The sequence below is a fragment of the Pseudonaja textilis genome, chromosome 1, assembly GCF_049901715.1.
Source record: "Pseudonaja textilis isolate UNSWEBS1 chromosome 1, rPseTex1.2, whole genome shotgun sequence".
NCBI classification, from domain to species: Eukaryota; Metazoa; Chordata; class Lepidosauria; order Squamata; family Elapidae; genus Pseudonaja; species Pseudonaja textilis.
In genome coordinates, this window is record NC_141990.1 from 187,409,056 (window position 1) to 187,430,353 (window position 21,298).

Consider the following 21,298-nt stretch of genomic DNA (forward strand, 5'->3'; position numbering starts at 1 on the left):
TTTTGCTAAAAATGGAAACAAAAACAAAAGGGTCAATGGCTTACCAAAGTTTACTGGACACTTCACAGTTCTCCATATTCAGATCAATTTTGTCTGGTGAGATCATAAGGGATTTCTTAATGCTTATTACAGGCCTTGATCTTGTGAGACGTGAAGCAAGGAGAGAAAAGATCATTAAAATAAAAGTAGTAAGAGAAAAGAAGAATGGCATTGCACTAATAAATAGTAAGAATATCTTGAAGCTTCAGTCTTAAGATTAGGATGTCACGCAAGGAGAATGAAAGCTACCCTGCTTTATTTTGTATAATAGTATATTAAAATCATACCTATCTACGAAACTGGACCTAGGCAAAGAGTAGTAAGGCTATTTCAAAGTTTAGCATAGCTTCACATTGGAAATAATTTAGAAACAGTTTCTTAGCCTTGGTGACTTTAAGATGGGTGGACTTCAACTTCCAGAATTCCACTTTGCTGGCTGGAGAATCCTGGTAGTTGAAATCCACCCATCTTAAAGTCACCAAGGTTGAAAAACATCCATCTAAAATGATAGGAACAAGAAGCAACTGATTTGCATAAAAATCAACACATCAGAGCCAAGATAGTTTGAATTCAAAATATTCTTCACACCCTTTAGTAACCTAAGAGTTGTTATGGAATCAATCGGTCTTACAAATTCGATAACTACTGTAGCTGAATAAACTTACTTTAAAAACCTCTTTTATTTATGGGGACAGTTAAACTATAGTAAGGAGAGCACATACCTGTAAACTGAAACAGTATCTGAAAGAGATCCAACAGCAACGTCAGGGTAAGAGTTTCCATCAAGATCCATATTTCCAGTGATAGAGTACCCAAAGAATGGGACATTTTTTTCACCTTCAAGAATCTAGAAATGCAAAACGAAAGCATACACATGCAGCACAGTGTTAACCTATCCCTTTAACGTTCAACGTGTAGGAACCTATGCTGAGATATCCACAAGATCAGGTGTCTATGGAGATTTTCAGTCACCCAGGTCATGGATGTCCCAAAGATGCTTTTTCAAAAGGCAACTGGACTGTCTTATTTTTCTTTGAAGACGCTTAGAAAAATCCTCAAGAAGCTTCTTGGATGAGAAGCAAAATGTCTTCAAAGAAAAAGAAACTCCAGTTCCCTCTTGAAAAAACACCTTTGGGACAAGATCAGATGCTTTCATCAACAAACAGCGTTTGCACTGGAAGCTTCGTCCTGTTGTACATGGACATGACACCATAATGCCAGTAAAGAAGGGACATAATTTGCAGAACAACAATGCGACACTGCTTTCTTCATTTAGCTCCCACCCATTTCTAGACAAGGCTTGGGGTGTCCCTTTAAGTCAACCTTGACTCTTGGCAATTTCCCAAACATATCCACTGAATAAGTTGCTTGCCACTGCCTTCTTCTGAGATGCTTTGAAGCCTCCAAGTCTGTGGTTGAGAGAAAGTGACTGGCAATTCTATCACCTACAGTATTAAATAGATGGGGGAGGGGAGGGGAATCAAAAGTATGCTAGACAGAATGAAAGCTGCAAGATCACTGAACTGCAAGTGGCAATTTATTTCAAGCCTTAGACCCTGCATTTTCCTAAACAGGAAACAATATAAAAAGAATATTCTGGTCAAACTGAGCTTTGCTCAAATGACAAACACTTCTGAATTGCAAAGAATTTTGCTGTTTGCTGTTCTTTTAATTTTGTTTGATTTGCCAGTTGTAACTTACTTTTTAATCCCCATGCTTAGTTTGTCCATCAGTTTCTAATTCATCCCAGTTTCTATCCACAACTAATATCTACATGCATAAGAGTCTTGCATCTCTTCATCACTCTTGTCAAATTGTAAGCTTTTGTTAGAATTATTGACCTACAGACTTAAGAATTTATTGTTGACTGCTCAGAACAGGTAGTCAATTTTTTCTAGATTTCTTGAATGTATAATACTTATAAATAATGGAAGAATCAATGGCAATTAAGAGAAATTATATCTGTATTTATCTGAGGTCATGTCTTCACTGCATATATGAAGAAAATTTATGATTTGAAACAGAAAAGAAGAATCAAAAACCTGATTGAAAAAAAAAATATTCACAAAGCTTGCAGGAAAGAAGGATCCAAGCTTAAATGTTGGTAGTTGATAGGTTCATTTAAACACCCTAAATTTAAAAAGCACATATTGCTTTTGCAAGTAAGACAGCTCTTGAAAAAAACCCTAAACTATATCTAATATAAACATAAAGCTATATCTAAGAGCCATGGTGGCACAGTGGTTAGAATGTACTACTGCAGGCTACTTCTGCTGACTGCTGGCATTTCAATTCTCATCGGCTCAAGGTTCACTCAGCTTTCCATCCTTCCAAAGTCGGTAAAATGAGGACCTAGATTGTTGAGGGCAATATGCTGACTCTGTAAAACCGCTTAAAGAGGGTTGTAAGGCCCTGTGAAGCAGTATATAAGTCTAAGTCAGGGGTGGGCAAACTTTTTGGCTCGGGGGCCTCATTGACTTTTAAAATTTGACAGACGGGCCACCTCCTGGTGTCAAAATGCCTGTCATTACAAGTCAAAATCAAATGAATGCAATCATCCAATCATTCACATTAAACCTTAATTCTGTACCAATCTTCGGCGGGCTGGATTAAAAAGACCAACGGGCCGGATGTGGCCCCCGGGCCGTAGTTTGCCCACCCCTGGTCTAAGTGCTATTGCTATTGCTAATGTCCTTATATCAAGGGAACAGTATCGATATACTGCATGTTTCTGTATTTCCTGCCCCTTTCTATCCTTCAAATTCAGATATAAAAAGACGGAAAAAACAGAGCACTGAAAAGGAGAATAGGAAGAGGAATACCTATGGTTTTCCTGTCCCCAACATTTTGGTTCCTGAGCATTCTCTTTGGAGTTGTGGTCATTGGAAACAGTGGTGCACCATCAATAACATTATTGCAAGTGCAACACAGTGCATTGCCTTCCCTATACCAATGCAATGACTTCTTCCAAATCCAGCATCGTCCTCCAAAGTCCCCTACTGCCCTCCTTCCCTTCCTGCTAAGGAAAAATAGCAGTTTTGCTGTTGTTGGAGAGAGGCAAAACTCTTTCTGTACCCATTAATTGTGTCTTCTTGTGAGTCCATGTCATAGTAGCATAAACAGAGACCTAGGTCCACTAGATTCCTCAAGACACGTTTGAGACTAACAAAGGATTCCAACTCCCACAGGAATTCTACATAGAAAGTTCTTTTCAGACTATCATAAAGGAGTGTGGAAAGGTAATGCATGCAGGGCAAACTGAATACGATACAACGCCCTCCTTACACATTAATTAAATGTGACCTGATCTGCACAGAGCTGAAAACAGGGAGGATTAAAAGGCAGAAAAGAAGTGGACCAGCACTTCTGGAAGAAAGGAACTAGGAAGGAAGCTCTGAAGATGCTCGGTCAGGCACTCCTTCTCTTGCTTAAATGATGAGTGTTTAAATCCAACATATTGAGAAAGAATACGTTGGATTTAAAAACCATAGGAAGGGCACCGGTGGGGGTGGTGTGGGGGTGGGGGAGGTAATACAATATTAGATAAAATAAATATAGTGTAAAAAGTCAGTAAGTGATGGAAGCTGATGACTTGAATGACTTGGGCAGCTGTCCAGGAGCAAGTGAGTAGATAAAAGAAATGAAATTCCACTATACCCAGAAGCAAATGTTGCAAGTTAATACCTGTGCTGGTTTTGTGTTTATTCCATTCCTGGAGCCATGATAGAGATATACCTTGCCAAACTCTTTAGCATAAGGAGCCCCTACAGCAATATCTGTATTTTCAAAAGAAGAAGAGAGAAAAGAAAACAGAATACTCAGGATGATCTTTCTTATTTCTAAACATGGCTTGTTTACATGGGATAACAAAACAAGCATGCAAAATTTTAGCAAAAGAGAGAGAACTATAAAATGACAAATATCTAAATTTCAAGTAACAAATGATAAATTAAGCCACAAAGAATATGTTTTTCAAGGAGCAAATTTCCTAAGGATAAATGAAAATTTCAAAATGTTTGAATTTTAGACAAAACGCTGCTCAGTATTCCATGGTATTCGTAGCTCTATGATGTCAGTTTTGTTGACTAATTTTAAAACAAAACATGGGATGTAAAAATGATAAATAAACTACACAAAAATAAATGAATAAAAAAAAAATTATTGGCTCCGAGGAAGTATGGATTAAGCATTATGTTGCATTCAGGTTTCTGGATACTTTGGGCCAACTGCTGAATGTTAACAAAAAATCCATGCAAATCCAAATCCATACAATCCATACAAGTTTCTTTCCTGCTTACCTGGAAAGCCGTCTTTATTAACATCACCAATGTTTTCAACTGCAATCCCAAACATGGAGTCTTTAGTTCCATTGAGGCGAATTGGGATTACTCTGTCCCATTTGCCTTCCTGGTTAATATACACATATGCAGCACCACCAATTTCTCCATCTCTCTCAAAATACTGTGGGGCTCCAACAACAATATCTTGCCAACTGAAAAAGTAGAGAAAAAATTGGTTTTAAGTTCTCTCTCTCTCTCTCTCTCTCAAAAAAATAATACTCCCAAGCAACTTTGAAGAGATCCGATCAGTTAAACAACTCCTGCTCAATCCATGGTGCAAAAATGGGAGCAATTTGCTTGAATCAAGCTGGATTTCTAGCTCCTTTGTGACCACCAATGTCTTTCATAGAAAAGAATGCTAGTAAATACTCAGAATTTTCTTCAAATACTTACGAAAGAAAGGATTATCCTTGCTTTTAATTTTTTTTTCTCTTCTACCTATAGCCTTTTGATAATTTCCAAATACTAACCAGTTTTAATCCTGCTTTTTTCCTCCCTTGCAATCAGCCAAGATCAGCTAAGTGCTAACCACCATATAATCATCTGTGAAGAAAAAATTCTTAACTGCAGCTTTAAAAGTTTCAACAATGAAGAGCCATTGCTGGATATGAATGATGGAAAATGCAGTTAGACACATCAGGAGGTCACAAAGTTAGAGAAGTCCTCTTATATTGCTTTATAATAGTCTTTAGTGGTTGATTATCACAAAGGTCCTGCAATGCTGGTTGTAACGCTTCCAACAGGTTAGTCATCTCATGGCATTTATGAGTTTCCTCATTTGGACCTAGATTTGCTTCTTAGGAAATATCACTCTACAAAGCTAAGCATGATTCAATCAAAATTCATGGCTAAGATATAACTTACATTCTAGAATCTTAGTTCTTCTTCATTATCATCATCATCATCATCTTTTTAGTCTTCCTGAACTTGATACCTGCTGCATGTATTTGGAGTAAAGGATTTTTTGTTTAAAGTCTAAAAGATCTGGCTGGTGGCTTTTCTGAAAGGAATACAGGGGTTGTTTCTTACGCTGTGGTTGTCCTCTGCTATTTCTGCAGAGAAAGAACCCAATTCCATTCCCACTTTGCCAAAAAGATTGGATTATGCACCACAGAAAAACAACTGGGAGATATGAAGGAGAGGAATCTTACCCATCACTGTTGAGGTCCACAACGGCCACATCATAGCCAAAGGAAGAGGCCAGCCCCTCGCCTTCAAATATGTGCACAGAGGACAAGGCCCGCTGGATGTCACTGTCTTTTTTCAAAAGGACCACAGCCCCACTATGGTTGGCTCTCGGGGCACCGGAAACAAAAGTGGTCTCCTCTTGAGAGATTATCCCTTTCCCAGAGTCCAAAGAAAATCCTAAAACAGAACACAAATATTCATATAAACAACTGACGCTGTGATCTGTAATCGTGCCTGGCAACTATTGTTATGTTAAAGGAGGGTTAGGAGAGTGTGACAGTATGCCTGTATACACTTTGGATCACAACAATTATTTTTTCCTTTTAAACAGGAGGTCCAGGTTAAGGGAAAACACATTCCCCGACTTTTAGGCACATCAAAGCAAAAACTGTCAGCTAACGTTGTAAGGCCCAAACTGCATGCATCTCAGGACAGATGATTTCTATAGAGGCCACATTTCCTTAGAGGTATCTCGGGAAGCTATGGGCCAGCAGTAAGTAAGAGAGAAGTTCAGATGAGTGCCGCTTTTATTTGCCTCACACCTTTCGCGTGGGGTCCTTGGTGCTCAAAGGAGAGCTAACCCCAATCCTTACTTGCACTGATGATGTTACTCAGTTTGATAATGAAATGTTTTCAAGAAAACAGCCAAGCTCAGAGAGCACCAAGGACCCCTCATTTCAACCTTCAGCTACAAATATTCTCTTCTCTGAGTATCTTTCTCTTTTTCCGCTTGTTTTTTTTTTTGTTTGTTTGCAAGAGAAGGAACAACAGGGCAAAACTGTTGAGTCTTACAAAGTTGAGACTGAGAAGGACCTTTTCATCTTCTCAAACATCTGTATGCATTGGATTGAAATTATTTTCCACTGTCTCCCAACCCACTTGTTTGACTAAAGCTGATTAAAACAAAAAAAAAGGACACCTTTTTCTCCCCTCCCTCCCTCTCTCACACATGTAGAGACACAAATATCACATCCCATGTACAACTTTTATGTATCCACTCTTCAGTCTATAAGTGCACACCTCATACATCCGTTCATTTATTTTGATATACACACCCACCATTTTCATATATAACACCCACACACATCACAAAACCAAAATGCAAAATGAGGAAGAGGATGAAGAAGACAGAGATGCAATAGATGGCAATTTCCTACCCTCAAACAGAAAGATAGATACACGGGCACATATACACAGTGTGTTCACATACAAACCCAACTTCAATATATTGACTAATTAAACATACAATCTATTTCAGTGATGAGTGAACATTAACACCCCCCCGCAAAAAAACACCCTGCATGCACTTTAATATGACTGTGCCCCTTACCTACAGCACCCCTATGATGTTCAATGCATATTCACACTATCATGGAAAATGGCTCATACTCTCACACCTCAAAAAAGGGCATGCTTTGCCAAGAATGTCAAATTAGAATTAATTTGCCAAATACTCTGTTAATTTTTATAGGACTCACATAGTGCCAGCCAAATGTACTCCCAGTTTTGATAGCACCAGTGGTGTAATTACTAGAGGCACCTGGATAAAGTCCTTCAAGAATGTGAAAAGAATAATAATAACAAAAACTGGAAAAGTCATATGCTTAAATTCTATGTTATGAACAGAACTACATGTTATACACAGTGATTGTTCTTAGCCGCTTACAGTATTTGTAGTTTATCATTCCATCAATCAACTAGGAGGAAGAGCAGTTGTAAATCAGGTGCATCACTCTATTTACCTTTCCTTTTCTTATTTATTTCTTTCCTGTCAGAACTTTAAATATGGTGGGCAAATATCACCTTTAATTTCTGGCCCACAATGATAATGGTGAGAGTTGGGTGGTGCTTACAGAAGTGGGATGTTGGGTGTGGGTGGGCCAAGAACTGTTTTAATAGCAGTCAGAGGGATAGTTTTGGTTGTCTCAAGACCCAGGCAGAGAGACTGACTTGGTAGATCCTCAACTGTGAGATTCTGTAGGGCTCAATCCTCTTCCTATTACTGTTTAATGTTTTATATGGCACCACTGGGAGAAGTCACCCATCAGAAATACCATCAGAATAGCAGTGATACACAGCTGTACTTCTCAATTCTGAGCCAAGCTGAAGATGCCATAGATACCTTGAACTAGTGTTGGGAGGCTGTTTGGATATAGAATCGAACCCAAGTAAGACAGTCATTGAAGGGACCTCTACTGGTTCAATTTCTGAAGGAGTAACTCCCTTTCCTTTCACCTTTCAGTAGGAATAATAGCTTTAATTGTGTTCGAGGTGCTTTTCATTTTTCCACTGAGAAGCCCTGATTATTCTCTTTCAGGCATGGTTTCAGGCTATTCACCTTCTGAATATAATAATTACCCCCAGCACCTGTTATTTATACATTTAGAAATAAGGCTGCCTATGAATTCATGCATTGTATTCAGGGAACAAAAAGACCCATTAACCAAATCTGAAAAAACATATTGTTAAGTGTAATTAAGTGTAAACAACACTTGCTTCTCTCATATATTTTTTTTGAAAAAGAAATAAAACCTATTGCCTCTCTTTAAAAAAAAAAAAACCCAAACCTTAAAGGTCAGTTAGATAGGAAGAGGAAGACTTTAATTTGAACCAAAGAGATGTAGCTGGCTTGGTGGTCCAGTTCATAGAAACTGGTGTTACAATTCTGTCTAAGGGGGGTGTTTGATCAACAGAAAAATCACTAATAATAGCAGGAAGATGGTAGTTCAGATGAGAGGCTCAGTTATAAAATGTTGACAAGATTGAGGGTAAATGGAGAACCTGGTGGAAAAGTGCTGGAAAAATGAGGGGGCCAGCCACACATCATTGCAAACAAGATATGTCCAGCTCTGTGAGTCTTCTACCAAGTAAGCCAGTCTTTGAAAAATTGTGAATAAGGTGCCAATCTCTGGAGAGCTGAAACTTCCTGTCATGCCTGTAGGACAGTAAATGAATGATTTGCTGAAGAAACTTAAACTTTGGTTTTAAAGCAAATACAAGAGGCATCATATAGGCCAGAGGTGAGGAACTATGGCCCCTTTATGACTTGGGGACTTCAACTCCCAGAATTCCTGAGACAGCATGGCTGGCTCAGGAATTCTGGGAGATGAAGTCCGCAAATCATAAAAGGTTCATAGTTCCCCACTTCTAATATAGGCAATTAAAAACTAAAAGGCAGTAGGACAAAGCACAAGGCTACTGCAAATCACAGATTCCCCTATTGAATTAAGTTCCCTTTTCCACTAAAATGTATTATTCTTATCTATTTAGTTTGATAACAGTTCCATATACCATTCATGCCATATAATTATCAAAGATATGGAAGAGTTGTTGGGGGTATGTACTGTCATAAAATATTATTTAAAAGGTAAGATAATAGCACATTTTATGGGGAATGGGGCAGGGATTTTGGCCCAGAGATGTTGGGTTTAATCACACATTCCCATTATGTATAATATGTAGTTCTACCCCATTTCACCTGCATCAAATTCCGATGGCGGTATATATACATTAAAGTGAGTATGTACCACAAATTTTATATATATATATATATATATATATATATCCCCTAGCTTTTTTAAAAAAAATCTCATACAAGATAAAAACTGGGATGTGATAGAAAAGAAAATCTGGATTGTTTCACTGCTGCCTTTCCAATTCTCAATTTGAGAACAACATTGTGAGGTAAGAGATTTAGATAAGATGGTGATGATGATATATTTTACTGACTAAATATTCCAATACCATTTCTTTGGTACTACTATATTCACCCAATTATTTCCTTTATCTGTTTGGTAAGGGAGTCACCCAAAGGATGACCATAGTCCATATGTCTAATAGGTCTTCTGATTCCATTATCATCTCTTTGACTAAGCATGCATTTAATAGCTCCCAGATTTTGTTTACTCAAACCACCATCTCCAGTAAGTCTCTTATCTCATCTACGTTTTTCCTCAGACATGCTTTGACTTGAAATGGAAGTCAAACGATGATCTCTGAAGTGTCATGAATGAAAGCAGATGGGTTGGTGCTTTGGAAGTCACAAACCTAAGTAGCTATTCATCATCAAATCAGCAGGTTTGTCTACTCTGACACTGGGCGGCAGTGTTTTGTACACAAACTGATCAGGGTTGGCATAAGACACGCTTGTCATAAAAAGAAGACCTGCAATGATGAGTAGAAAGAAAAGGCAGGGAAGAAGAAAAAGTTAAGCAGAGAGCAGAAAAAAAAAAATAGATAGTTCCATGCAATCCAGCTGAAGTGCTTGCTACTACAAATAAAGGACAGCAAAGAAACACATTGTGATAGTAAACAGCAGGGGTTGGCAAGCTATTTCTGTAACAGGTGGGATCCTGTTCCTCCTTTGACCCTGTGAGAAAGATTGGCAAGTCGACAGGCCAAAGAACATGATACGATATCCAATATAGATGGTACAGCTAGCAAGAGGCTATCAATAGGCTGCCACTACCTAGGAAAATCTGCCTCTGGCCCTCAGCCCCACCCCTCTCCCCAGGAGCTCAGTTGAGGCTCACACCTGGCAATCAGCTACCTGCCTGCCTGTCCATTCTTTACATGTAGGCCATAAAAACACAACAATAGCCGTCTGGATTTGTCTCATGGCCATAGTTTGCCAACCCCTGGTATAGAACATTAATCAAAAAACGGGATAGCCAATAACAGGTTTCTCCAACTTGGCATTCTCTACATGTCATGGAACTACAATTCCCAGAATTCCAATGGTCATGGTAGCAGAGAGGTTTGCGAATTGTAATCCTAATATATGTCCATGTTAGAAAGCTAAGTCTAGAGATAACACTTTCTGGAATGTAAATAAAGCTGATGTGTTGTTGTTTTTCATTAGCAAACACTACTAAATGAAATTGCCATACTTATTTTTGTTATCCCATTTGTGGAGAGCTATTTTATGCTGTTTTCTTCCCAGCTTTCACCTTTGTGTTCCATCCTAGCTGTGAAAAACTGTGGATGCCCCCTGTACCAGCAATAGGCGAACCAATGGCACATACAATGCTTACAGAAGATCCAATTCATTCCCCGGTATCTCCAGCGAAAAGAATGAAGCACCATGAATAAAGATCTTTCCTCACTGACAGGCACAGTCAGTAAGTCCTATGTTTTACTTACGGATTCAGGATCCAATGTAGTGTAGCCACCAAAGCTATACAAAGCTGTGGTTATTTTTCACTGAACCCAGGTTCAATGCCTCCCATCCCCTCAGCAATTAAAAGCAGGTTAGTAATTCCCATGCAATGCAGAATTCTATCAACATTACAAAGAAGCCCCAGGGGTTAAACTGATGGTTCTGGAATGTTGCTTTGACGCTTTTGCTACAGATATACGTTTGCATCCTGTTCAGCAACCAGCAACTTATAGCCTCCTGAGGCTTTGTGTTTGAAATAGAGCTACTGATCCTCAAACCATACTCTTGCATGAGGGAGAGAGAGAATTGTTAAATCACAGAGTAAGAATTTCCAAGTTGACAATTGCGCCTCTGATATCTTTCTTCATGTTAGTGGCTCTTAAGGATTCTACAACCAGGATGCTATCTATACTGAAAATGGCACCATGAATGGCCAAAGCTTTGATCAAAATTCAAGCTTTCCGTCACTCTATTACAGGGATCTCCAAACTTGGCAACTTTAAGACTTGTGGACTTCAACTCCCAGAGTGCTCTATTGCTTTCTGGGAGCATCTGAATTTGGCCATTCGGATGGACATTTTTCCTTTCTGTTCTCTCAAGAGCTTAATCCTACCTAAATAACTGTTAGCAGGAACAGGAACCAGGGACTCCTTTCGCTGGCTTTCACCCCCAACTTCATAAGGCCCATCATCAAAGATGTCCATTTCATCAAGGGTGTAATTCCTGTGCTCTGCACGCACCACGCCTAGAAAAATGAAATGGCAAAACAGAACAAAAACAAAAGATGGGATGAATGTTAAAGGATGGGGAACATTAAATAAAATAGTTTCAAAATGGAAGGAGCAAAGAAACACTTATGAAAGGGAGTGACCACAACTGAGCCCAATTCTATCCTTGGTTTGAATACAATGACATAATGAATGGTACAAATAAAGATTCTGGAAAATAGGGTCAGGGAAATATGAACAAACACCCTCCCCCAAAAAAATCTGCATATTGTATTGGTAGTAGACATGTGGCATGTACACACCTCAAAATGTACTCTGCTTGAGAGAATGGGGTGGGTTGCAGAGTCTGGATTATTTTGGCAAAATCAAGTTTGCTCAAGAGATAGGAAGGAACAGAAACAGTAAAAGAAGAGGAAGAGAAATTAGAGCTTTTCAAGAGTACAGAAAGATGAGAAAAGGTACAGAGATGCCAAGGGAATTTGAAAATAAAATGCAGATTGGAAATGAACATGAGTTACTTTAAGCTTTGTGGGATACATTTCCAAAATAAATCAGTTTCATAACTAGAATACTGAGTGGCTAACTCTTGTGCCACTCAGAAAGTCATTTCTTTCCCCTTAAGTTTAAAAGGAGAAAAGGCAGCCTAACATACATTAAGAAAACTGACAAAAGCAAAACTTCCTTGTGGCCTGAATCACTCTTCCAGAGCCCTGCTGAGAGGAAGGCCTCCAAGACATAGGAGAAGCATGAGCATCAGCTGAGCAACAGTTTTAGGACAAAGTTTTCCATTGCTATGTGGAGATGCAGGAATTAGATAGGTGGCTTAGCGACGCAAATCATATGCTCTACCACAAAACGATACTCTGCCCTATTGGTTTTGAATGTTTCCCCTCCCATGACCATTATCATCTATTTCCTATCCCATCTTACATTGTTTAGGCAGCTGCAAATGGAATGGAAGGGATAGAAAAATGTTCCTTTTATGAATTCGCTATACAGGAGATAAATCATCTTAGGAACCAAATTGGGGGAGGTGAGTGTAAGAGCTGTGACATAAACATTAAAATCAAAGTACTAGGAGGAAAAGTCTCTAGAGCTGGTATGCAACATAAAGCCGTACAATAATGTCAACTGGGCCTGAGGTGTATCGATAATGGAATGATAATCGAGAACTGAAAAGGCTGAGGCAATTCCAGAATGGAAATTAATTTAGTCATTAATAAGAAGTTAAAGTCATAAAAATCACATGATCTTACTCTCTTTTATGCCTTAAGTAAGCCTTTTTGAACTTAAAAGCGCAAAGTTCAAAGTGTAAAGATATTCAAAATACAAGCAGCCCTTAATCTTGTGTCTAGACACCTCAGGAATCATAACCATTTCCTGCCATGCCTAATACTGTTGTTGCATGTTTTTTTCTAATTCTCTGAGAGACACTGGAGAGTTTTGATTGGCGTGGCATGGCAAAACTCTTCTGAGAGCTTTGCATTCTCAATGGTCCAAGAGCTGATGCCAAAGCAAATCTACCTGTGGGATTTATAGGGATGTTCCACAAGCCACAGAGAGGAGCTGTAGCTCCATGTCATTAAATAATGCTTCAGAAAGAGAAGGTGATAGCATGTCAAGTGAAAAGGATCATATCACAGGTGACAGCAAATGAAGAAGCAGAACAGAAAAGACCTGCTGAAGGGAAATCAGAGCCAACAATAGAAAGAGAGATGGACTGATACTTTCATTCAGCCTAAAGCATCTTTTCATGGTTCCCTACGTTCTCCTCCTATGACCAAGAAGGCAGGGAATGAAGCTGGGGCATATGGTGAGTCAGCCACCAGTGTGTGCTGATTTCTGGTTACAGGAAGTCCTTCACTAAAACAAGCTGTTAACGACCATTCAAAGTCAGCCTCAGAAAGAGTGTTTATGGCCCATGAAGTACTTCTCATAGCACTTCTGGCTGGTGTAAAATGTAACTCTTCCTTCTTGCAGTTACCTGACTGCATTTTGGATACTTAGAGATCAGCTTACATTTACAACCAGTTGCTAAGCACCCCGCAATCATGCAATTGCCATGGGGAAGCCGGCAAAACATGATGCAAGCATTGATAAAATATACATCGTTCAAATGTTCTGTCAAATAAAACTGTCCACTAAGCATAACTACTTCCATTCACTTTTTTTTAGAAACTTAAAAACCACTGAATAGACTGCACAATATTCTCTCACAAAAGAAACAGGACTTTTCCCCCGACCAGGTAAAGCCTTAAAACTAAGCACGGTGGCAGCAACTACTTACAATTGAAGTACAGCAACAGCTAAATCTGATACCTTATCTCAGAAAAGTCCAATTTTCTTGACAAAAACCCAGTATGTGGAGAGGTAAGCTTTCACATGAAAACACCTTGTGCCAAGGCACAAAGATTGTACAAGGCTTATGTGTCAGGCACAGGTGTACACTGCAAGGATTTATCACAAGAAGAAAAAGGCAAGGCAGAGGAGAATTCCACAGCTGTTGGTATAACAAAGAGCACAAGAAAACTGCTTGGACAGAGAAAAGGGGAAATGCGGGGGGAAGAAGGGCGGGAGGGAGCTGTGTTTTGCGGCTTCTCTGCATAACTAAGATGGGACAAAGCCACGGGCTCTCCGGCTTAATCACTAAATGAAATTTCAGCAGGTTTCTCTCTCTCTCCTGATTACTTTGGCTTTCAAACCCATTTTCTGCTCAATGAGGTTAATGGAGTTTCGGCTGATAGAGAGAGAAAAAAAAACAGCAATAATCTAGGCGACTTAATGTAAATGCCTACTGATCTGCATGCATGAATGTGTGTGTTATGTATGCATATGCAGGCATACATAGATATTCCCTTTGCATAAACCTCAATGCTGTATATTATTTATTTATTAAATTTGTTTGTCGGCCGTCTTGCCACCAGGCAACTCCAAAAAGATGCTTTGCGGGAGAGAAGGTAATCCTTGTTTTACCTGTTGTGAAGCTGCATCTTTTCCTGGGCTCAGGGGGTACCTGCATAATCCCCAGAAAAAAACATCTTTGAGGTAAATTTTACTGCTGTCTGTCCTGAAGCACCTTGTCACCGTCTTCCTTAATTCAGTCTCTGTGAGTACAGGTAATCCTCGACTTAGGACCACAATTGAGTGCAACATTTCTGCTGTTAAGTGAGACATGGGGTGTTAAGGGAATCACTGCAGTAGTTACGTTAGTAACCCGGTTCTTAAGTGAATCCTGGTTTCCCCATTGACTTTGCTTATCAGGAGGGGCACCAAAGGGGGGAATCCCATCACACCAGGGCACAGCAACCGTCATAAAGAAGAACCACTTGTCAAGCATCCGAATTTTGATCATGAGATTATGGGTGGTCATAAGTGTGAAAAATGATCGTAAGTCGCTTTTCTCAGCGCTGTGGTAACTTTGAACGGTCACTAAATGAACCGCTGTAAGTCGAGGGTTACCTGTAATACACCAGAAACTGTTCTTCAATTTTGGGGTGAGTAGCATAAAGAGTAGAGCATCATGGTTTTCAGCAGTGGTTATTATTCTGTAGGACAGGGGTCTCCAACCTTGGCCTCTTTAAGACTTGTGGACTTCAACTCCCAGAGTTCCCTCTGGGAATTGAAGTCCACAAGTCTTAAAGTGGCCAAGGTTGGAGACCCCTGCTGTAGGAGACAGGATATATAATCTGGAAATGGACAATGGGAATGATAGGAACGTAAAGAGGTTATACCTTTCCAGTTATAGGTCCCTGGTGCACCAAATACAATGTAATGATAATCTCTGGTAAATGTGGCTGCAACACCTTGCTGGCAGGAGCCAAACTTCTCATGGCCTCTCAATCGGCCGTCACAGAAACTCCATTCCCCGCCATCCATATTCTCATTGCCAGAAATGGAAAGATCCTGACTCAGCACATAGCACCTCCCAATGATGTCTCGGGTTTCCTGATCCGTGTTGACATAATACCTTTTCTCATAGCGGTGTGCACAGGTCTGTAAAGCATCAAAAGCAAATTCGATCAGTCAACAGATCTGTCTCCTCTATACGAATGAACAGGGCTGGTTTTCCAAACAATTAACTCTGCGCAGAAGGTCTGAAGATAAGCAAGCATGTCTTTGCTTTAACCAGACGGAACCGTATCTTAAATGCGTCTTTCGCTGTAAAATGCAACAGTGCACTTCCAATCTTACGTACACTGCTTTGTTAACTACACCTTTTGGAATCGTTTGTTTTGCTTTGTTTATTTTAGTCATCTATATATCAATGTGCCTTGCGTGTCAGGTCCATAAATAAGATGTAAGAGAGCACCCAAGACTGGTTCCCATCTTAACTGACCACAACTCTGCAAATCCTTTTGAAAGACAGCCTACACAATACACAGGAGAGCACATAAAACACCACTTTCCACTCAAGCAGGCACATCTTTTTCCAAGTTTGTGTGACTGCTCTGGAACCTGTCCCTGGCTGTCTTGGGACATGCGTGCATATACTGTTGCTTCGCTTCATTCCACAATTCTAAAAGAAAAGATACATACAGCCCTAAAAATTAAAAAAGAAAATCAAATGGCACAATAGCACAGTTACAACCTTAGAGGTAACAATGATTAAACAATATCCTGGCAAACAAAACTATATATTTTTTTTCTTTTGTTTTTGAATGCTGTGGTGGGGTAGGATTTTATTGTAGAAATTGGGATTCAAGACTCTAGGGATTACAGATTTTTGATGGGCTGGACCGTCAAACACCTATTTTTATTTTCACCTATTTAAAAATTTGGGGAAATCATTCCTAGGTTGCTTTATAGCAGAGGTCTCCAAACTTGGCAACTTTAAGACTTGTAGACTTCAACTCCCAGAATTCTCCAGTCAGCACTATAAGCTGGATGTTTTCGCTTCTGCAGAAGCAGCCTTCGGAAGAAGAGTTTTGCAACAGGTCCATGAGTAACAAGGAGGGCCTCCAAACCAGACAGAGACTCTCTCCCATAGGACACGCCAAGCTTTGGTATGTCCCATGCCTGGATGCTCTGAACAGCTCATCTGGAGAAGGGGCGTTGGTGCTTATCTGATATGCCCATTCTCTGTGAGCTGTGAAGAACATCCAGCCCCACCCAAAATCCATCTGGTGTGGGTCCAATTCCAGCCAAGTCTACAGAGCAAAGGTGAAGAAGAGTGATGAGGAACTTATCACTTCGACTTCGCCAAAACCGGGGACACTAAGGAGGAGCCTCAAGAAGGAGGAGTGTCCTCAGAATTCAGCTCAGCCTATCGGAGGAGAGACAGAAGCACTTCAAGTCTTAAAAGTTGCCAGGCTTGGGGATCCCTGCTTTATAGCTTGACACCAGCATGGTATTTCTCAACCTTAATAACTTTAAGATGTGTGAATGACTCTTAGAATTCTGGTTCAGGAATTCTGGAGCAGAGGTCCATACATCTCAGTTTCCCAGGATGAGAAATATCAATGTAGCAGATCCACTTTTTGTGAGTTTTTAAAAAATATATATGTCTCCTTGTGATCTGTAGGTTGTCCACCTCTGGCTCTAAAATAGTACAGGTAAGTCCTCATTTAGCAATGACAATTGGGATCAGCAATCTGGTGGTTAAATGAAGTGAAGTGAAACCATGACTAGACTTATTTTTTGCTTGACAGACCTGCAAAGGTCATAAATGCGAGGGTTACTTTTTCATCACTGTCAATAATTGCGAATGGTTGCTGGACAAAGTAGACACTAAATGAGGATATGGGAAGTCCTCAATTAATGACCACTCATTTAGCAACGGTTTGAACTTACATTTTGTGCTGGAAAAAAGTTACTTATAACAAGTCCTCACACTTCTGGCAATTGCGGCGTCTTGCGTGATCACAGTTTGAGACCTTTCCAACTAACTTCTAATAAGCACAGGTCAGTGGAGATGCTGGCAGGTCCCAAAGTCACAATCATGTGATGTCCCACTTAACAGCCACAACTGGACCTGCTGTTGTAAGTCAGCACGATTGTGTGATGTTTTGCTCAACAACTGCTTTGCTTAGTATTGGAATTGTCAGTGACAATTAGGGTTGTTAAGTGAGGAGTATCTATACAATCAAAATAATCCTAAAGATTTTTCAGTGTCCAAAAAACCAACAATGTTGAGGCTCAGAGAACATTCTGAAAACTTACCACAATTTTTCCACCAGGCCCCTGACTTCGCACAGTTACACCCATCCATTGGTCTTCTTTGCTTTCTTTTGTTGGGTCAGCTAAAAAAAAATCAATGCAAAAAAAAAAAGTTTCTTCTATTTCTACTGTTCCTTTTTAATTAGTATCTGTACAATTATGTGCAAACTATTATTCTCACTATGGATTCACTGAATATTATTTATACCTGTAATAGTCTTTAGGTGGCGCTGTTTATCTACACTATCAATACAAAGTTTTCTCTGATCAACACTGCATTTAGTAGGGAGATATCATTATAGTATAAAATGTGTAAGGAGTCATATAATAAAATAGTAAAGAATGAAGTTGTTCTTTGCTCGTATTCACCTTCTTCATACAATTCCCCTTTCCTATTTGTTAGGTACTTCCCCCATTCTATCACAACAACGAATCAAGACTCCATGTTCATTGAACATCCTCATTTCTCATTCTGTTCTTGGGAATCTGGGCCTAGAAAACTCAGAAATTCTTTGACTCTGCTGGTACATCATATTCTGTTTTTGACATATAACAACTGGTGGTCAGGGAATTGACATCACACTAATATATCTGCAAGACACTTTTTTTTTCCAGGACTATATATACTTTTTGTAGCATCTACGAAACTGACCCAGAGGTGGTATTCAGCAGGTTCTGACCAGTTCTGGAGAACCGGTAGGGGAAATTTTGAGTAGTTCAGAGAACTGGCAAATACCACCTCTGACTGGAGATTTTACAGTATCCTTTCCCTGCCACGCCCACCAGGCCACTCCCACAGAACCAGTAGTAAAAAGAAATTGAATCCCACCACTGAACTGAGGCCTCTATTATACTTGAATTACATACATGTATTTTTGAAAGAGCAAAACCTACACGCAAAAACCAATAACAATGAAAACGGAAACTGGAAAAACTAGAGAGGGGATCGTATCCAAATTTAAAAGTTATAATTAAAAATAAATAAATTAGAACTGCCAAATTGGATTCTTCCAATAGGTTCCTAAATAAATATTTCTATTCTGCCTAGAACAAAAAAAAATAATAATCAAAGGTCCAGCTAGCTCACCCGTCTCATCAAATTTGATACGTGTGCAGGGTAACTCCGGAGTTTCGATGTCACAGCTGAACAACCCCCCGGTTCTATTGGCTTGTTGCAATGGGAAAGCCTTTTGCCGAGGTGCACCAACCAGCAAGCTGTGGAAAGAAAACCAGAAGAATGTAATGGGGAACTGATAGATGAAGGTGCAAATAAACACCAGGTATCACCTCATGCACTTTTTTCTGTTTTGAAAAATAAAATAATACAGGTAATTCCTCGACTGACGACCAAAACTGAGCCCAAAATTTCTGTTGTTAAGTGAAACAAACATCTGGTTGAGTGAATTTTGCTCCATTTTACAACCTTTCTCGCCACAGTTAAGTGAACACAGTTGTTAAGGGAATCTGGCTTCCCCATTGACTTTGCTTGTCAGAAGGTTAACGGAAGCAGGTCACATGACCGTGAGACACAGCAACCGTCATAAATAGGAGTCGGTTACCAAGCACCTGACATTTTGATCACATGACCATGGAACGCAGCAACGGTCGGAAATGTGAAAAATGGCCATAAGTCACTTTTTTCAGTGCTGTTGTAACTTCGAATGGTCACTAAATGAACAGTTGTAGGTCCCGAGGACTACTTGTATTAGCATTCTTTAGCTTGCTTTAAGTTTCTTGTTTAGATATGGTTTTTCACCAGCTGTGTGCGTAAATTTTATAGAGAAGACCAAGTCTACTCTTTGCCTCAAGGGTTTCAAGCTTTTTTCTTTACCTGACTTATAGAGCCACATATCTCACATAAGAGCGGCTTACAAGATTAGGCAACAAACAAACTAACCAAATATAAACACGCAGTCAACTCCATTCCCCACCTGTATGCTCATCTATCTGCCTAACCAATACACCTGTGAAAACAATCGATGCCTTCTAAAAGGCTAACAGAGTTAGAAATGGGGCAAAATAACCAGTGCCGTTCCAATCTTCCTAGGGCAGGTGTTGCCATCAAGAAGACATGACCCTAATATGCCAAGATCTGTAGATCCTATCAGAAGAAATGTTCATCCTCCTCCCTATAAATTTCACTGCCCTCAGTTTGCCAAATACATGCTGCCATGCTAGCCCAGCTCCTTTGGTGCTTAGGAAATTCCTTCAGGAATTCACCAATTCTGGAACTTCAGGTCGCATATCACCTGAAGTACAAATAGCCCTTGGCTTATAACCATTCGTTTAGCAAATGTTTGAAGTTACGACAGTGCTCAAAAACATGATTTACGACTTATCCTAAAGTTATGACCATTAAACCAACCCCGCAGTCATTAGTCATAATTTGAGTAATTTGAGGGCAGGCAATGGATTCACATTTTTAATGGTTACAGCATATTGTGGTAACAATTTTTGACCTTACCAGTTGGCTTCTGACAAGGAAAATCAATGGGTGGATTTGCTTAAGAGTAGTGTGATTCACTTAATGACTACCTGATTTGCTTAACAACTGTGGTAAAAACTTGATGATTATGGTCCATTTAACAAACCATAGCTAATATTTCTCAGGTGACAACCAGGCCTAAAATACACCTTAATGTGAGCATTACTGCAAATAGGCAACTACAGATATAAATGTATCTCCTGATTAAAATCAGTGAAGTAAATCCACAGGACAGGAGAAAAACAATAGAAATAATAGCTGCAACTATTAATGGCTGAATACATGATACATTTCATCAGCTGTCATGTTGTTTCGGTTCATTTCATCCTACTGAGATGCTTCAAAAATACTCCCAAATGATAACTCCAGTGACTCCAAGTAAAGCCAGCATCATCTATTGAAACCTATGCTTTAAAATCATTGGCTTTTTCATCAGATGAGAAAACTACACATTAAAGTGAAATGAATCATTGTGCTGTTTTTTCTGATGTAGTGAATGGCCTGTCCCATCTCCTCATATCATTAAGGAACTCTGGGCTTTTATTTTATTGTGAGAATCTGTTGCTCTACAAATTGGTAAATTACTGCATGCTAGACATACTGGTGGTTTCCAATAAGGTATTATTTTTTCCCTACTGTGTTATTTTTCCTTCTTATTTATCTCTTATATATTTAACTTAAAGAGGGGGGAAATTCACAAAAACAATGTTTATGTGATATGTGTATGGTCAGGCTACTAAATAAGAAGCAATTTTCATAACAGATGGCACAATGAGCATAAACTGTATATTCACATTAAAAAAAAACCCTTTTGCATGTTTTAAGAATTAGAAACAATTGTCCCTTTAATGCTTTTTCTCCCTTTAACAAAACTCCAGCACAATGACACTCAAGCAGGACAGAAGGGTGAACATTTCCCAGAATCTCTAAATGGACATGGCTTTTGTTGGCCTTGTCAGCACCAAGGGGAAGCAAAGAGGAACAAACATTAGTGGAACTGACAAGAAACTATGAGTTTTGCCAGACAAAAAGAACAGAGCAAGAAATTCATGTCTATAAAACTGAAGTTCATCACACACACATGTTCTCACACATGGGACAAAAGGGTAGAAGGGTTACAGTCTGAATGAAAACCATCCCTTAATGTTAGAATCTGCTGGAAAGAAGCATGATGTCTTAGGGGCTAAAAAATGTACATTATTTT

General features: G+C 39.4%; 1 protein-coding gene across 1 annotated transcript in view; it reads right to left on the reverse strand.

Moving 5' to 3' along the window:
• Positions 1-21,298, reverse strand: part of ITGA6 (integrin subunit alpha 6) — a 65,339-nt gene that overhangs the window by 23,019 nt on the left and 21,022 nt on the right. The window contains exons 2-10 of the mRNA XM_026697052.2: positions 18,697-18,824; positions 17,613-17,692; positions 15,185-15,446; positions 11,339-11,470; positions 5,531-5,744; positions 4,338-4,531; positions 3,724-3,815; positions 762-886; positions 45-140 (exon numbers count right to left, since the gene is read on the reverse strand). Coding sequence (XP_026552837.2) covers positions 45-140; positions 762-886; positions 3,724-3,815; positions 4,338-4,531; positions 5,531-5,744; positions 11,339-11,470; positions 15,185-15,446; positions 17,613-17,692; positions 18,697-18,824 — 1,323 coding nt within the window. The remainder of the gene's footprint in view (positions 1-44; positions 141-761; positions 887-3,723; positions 3,816-4,337; positions 4,532-5,530; positions 5,745-11,338; positions 11,471-15,184; positions 15,447-17,612; positions 17,693-18,696; positions 18,825-21,298) is intronic.